This window comes from Phytophthora parasitica (assembly GCF_000247585.1).
Source record: "Phytophthora parasitica INRA-310 unplaced genomic scaffold supercont2.194, whole genome shotgun sequence".
Lineage (NCBI taxonomy): Eukaryota > Oomycota > Peronosporomycetes > Peronosporales > Peronosporaceae > Phytophthora > Phytophthora nicotianae.
In genome coordinates, this window is record NW_008649180.1 from 39837 (window position 1) to 40963 (window position 1127).

General features: G+C 49.8%; 1 protein-coding gene across 1 annotated transcript; it reads right to left on the reverse strand.

The window, feature by feature from the left end:
- Window positions 1-11: 11 nt before the first annotated feature.
- PPTG_19807 (hypothetical protein) lies at window positions 12-1079 on the reverse strand (the record flags this gene model as incomplete). Its single annotated transcript, XM_008918373.1, has 1 exon — window positions 12-1079. A coding segment is annotated over one exon (1068 nt), but the record flags the coding sequence as incomplete, so codon positions are not given.
- Window positions 1080-1127: the final 48 nt, after the last annotated feature.

Sequence of the window (1127 nt, forward strand, 5' to 3'; positions counted from 1 at the left end):
GGTTTCGGAACGAAATAGTGCAAGTCCTGGAAGGCGATCGTCACGGGAGTGAACAGTTTTTCACGTCTAGGCACATCCAACGCAACATCATGCATCGACCCAGACGACGTCCCAGAGTTCTTTGGAGTCGTTGCCAGTACATAATCACTCGTTTCTTTCGTTGCTTCACCCCTGTTATCATCTTTCGGCTTGAGCGAAACATTGGCAGGACCATCGTACCGCTTGTACTCGAGAACAAACGCACCCGTTGCCATGAGAAACACGTAGAGGCCAACCATATAGATAACACCCGTCCACACCCAGTCATGATTCGACGGCACTGCATACTGCTGTAACAAGTACTCGCCCATAGTCAAATTGTACTGCGAGCAGTAGTCCACATCGTCATACACGCAGACGTCGAATGTCTTGGAACGATACTGGTTCACACACAACGCACGCAGAGACCAGGAGTCCGGAACGAGGTAATAAACCCAGATCAACCAGTCGGGCATGACGTTCTTGGCCATCACAAAACCTCCGAAGAGGTTGAAAATGACAATAGTGAACGTGGACATGGGCTTGGCGATGTTGAAACTGGGACAAATGGCGGTCAGACAGAAGAACCACGCGGCGTACACGAGGTTCATGAGCATCATAATGATCAAGAAGATGATGAAATGTCCTGCATGTGGTACAAGACCCGCCATCCAGTATACCAGTGACCCAAACACGATACTCTCTCCGATGGCTTGAGGGATCAACGCCAATGAATTCGCAATAGCGAACGACGCAGAACGATAGAAATTGGCCGAGCGTTGCTTGTAGAAAATGTCACGAGCTTCGTAAAATGTCGGGACTTGAGCTGTCTGACCCAGACTCATGAAGATCGTCGCCTGGAAGAGTATACCGATAGTCATCTGCGCGTCTTTCGGGTCTGTCTGGTAGAAGGTGCTACCGTAGATGAGACCCATGACTATAACCATCAAGGCTCGCACGTAAATGAAAGAAGTGTTACGCTTCGTAAGCTTCCACTGACGCGCAGTCACCGTCCTGGTACTCTCCCAGAAACTTTGACGGAATTCCGGCATCAGCTTCATGTGTTCTTCAACATCTTTCAAGCGTTCGGGGTCATGCGGAGCGTGAAT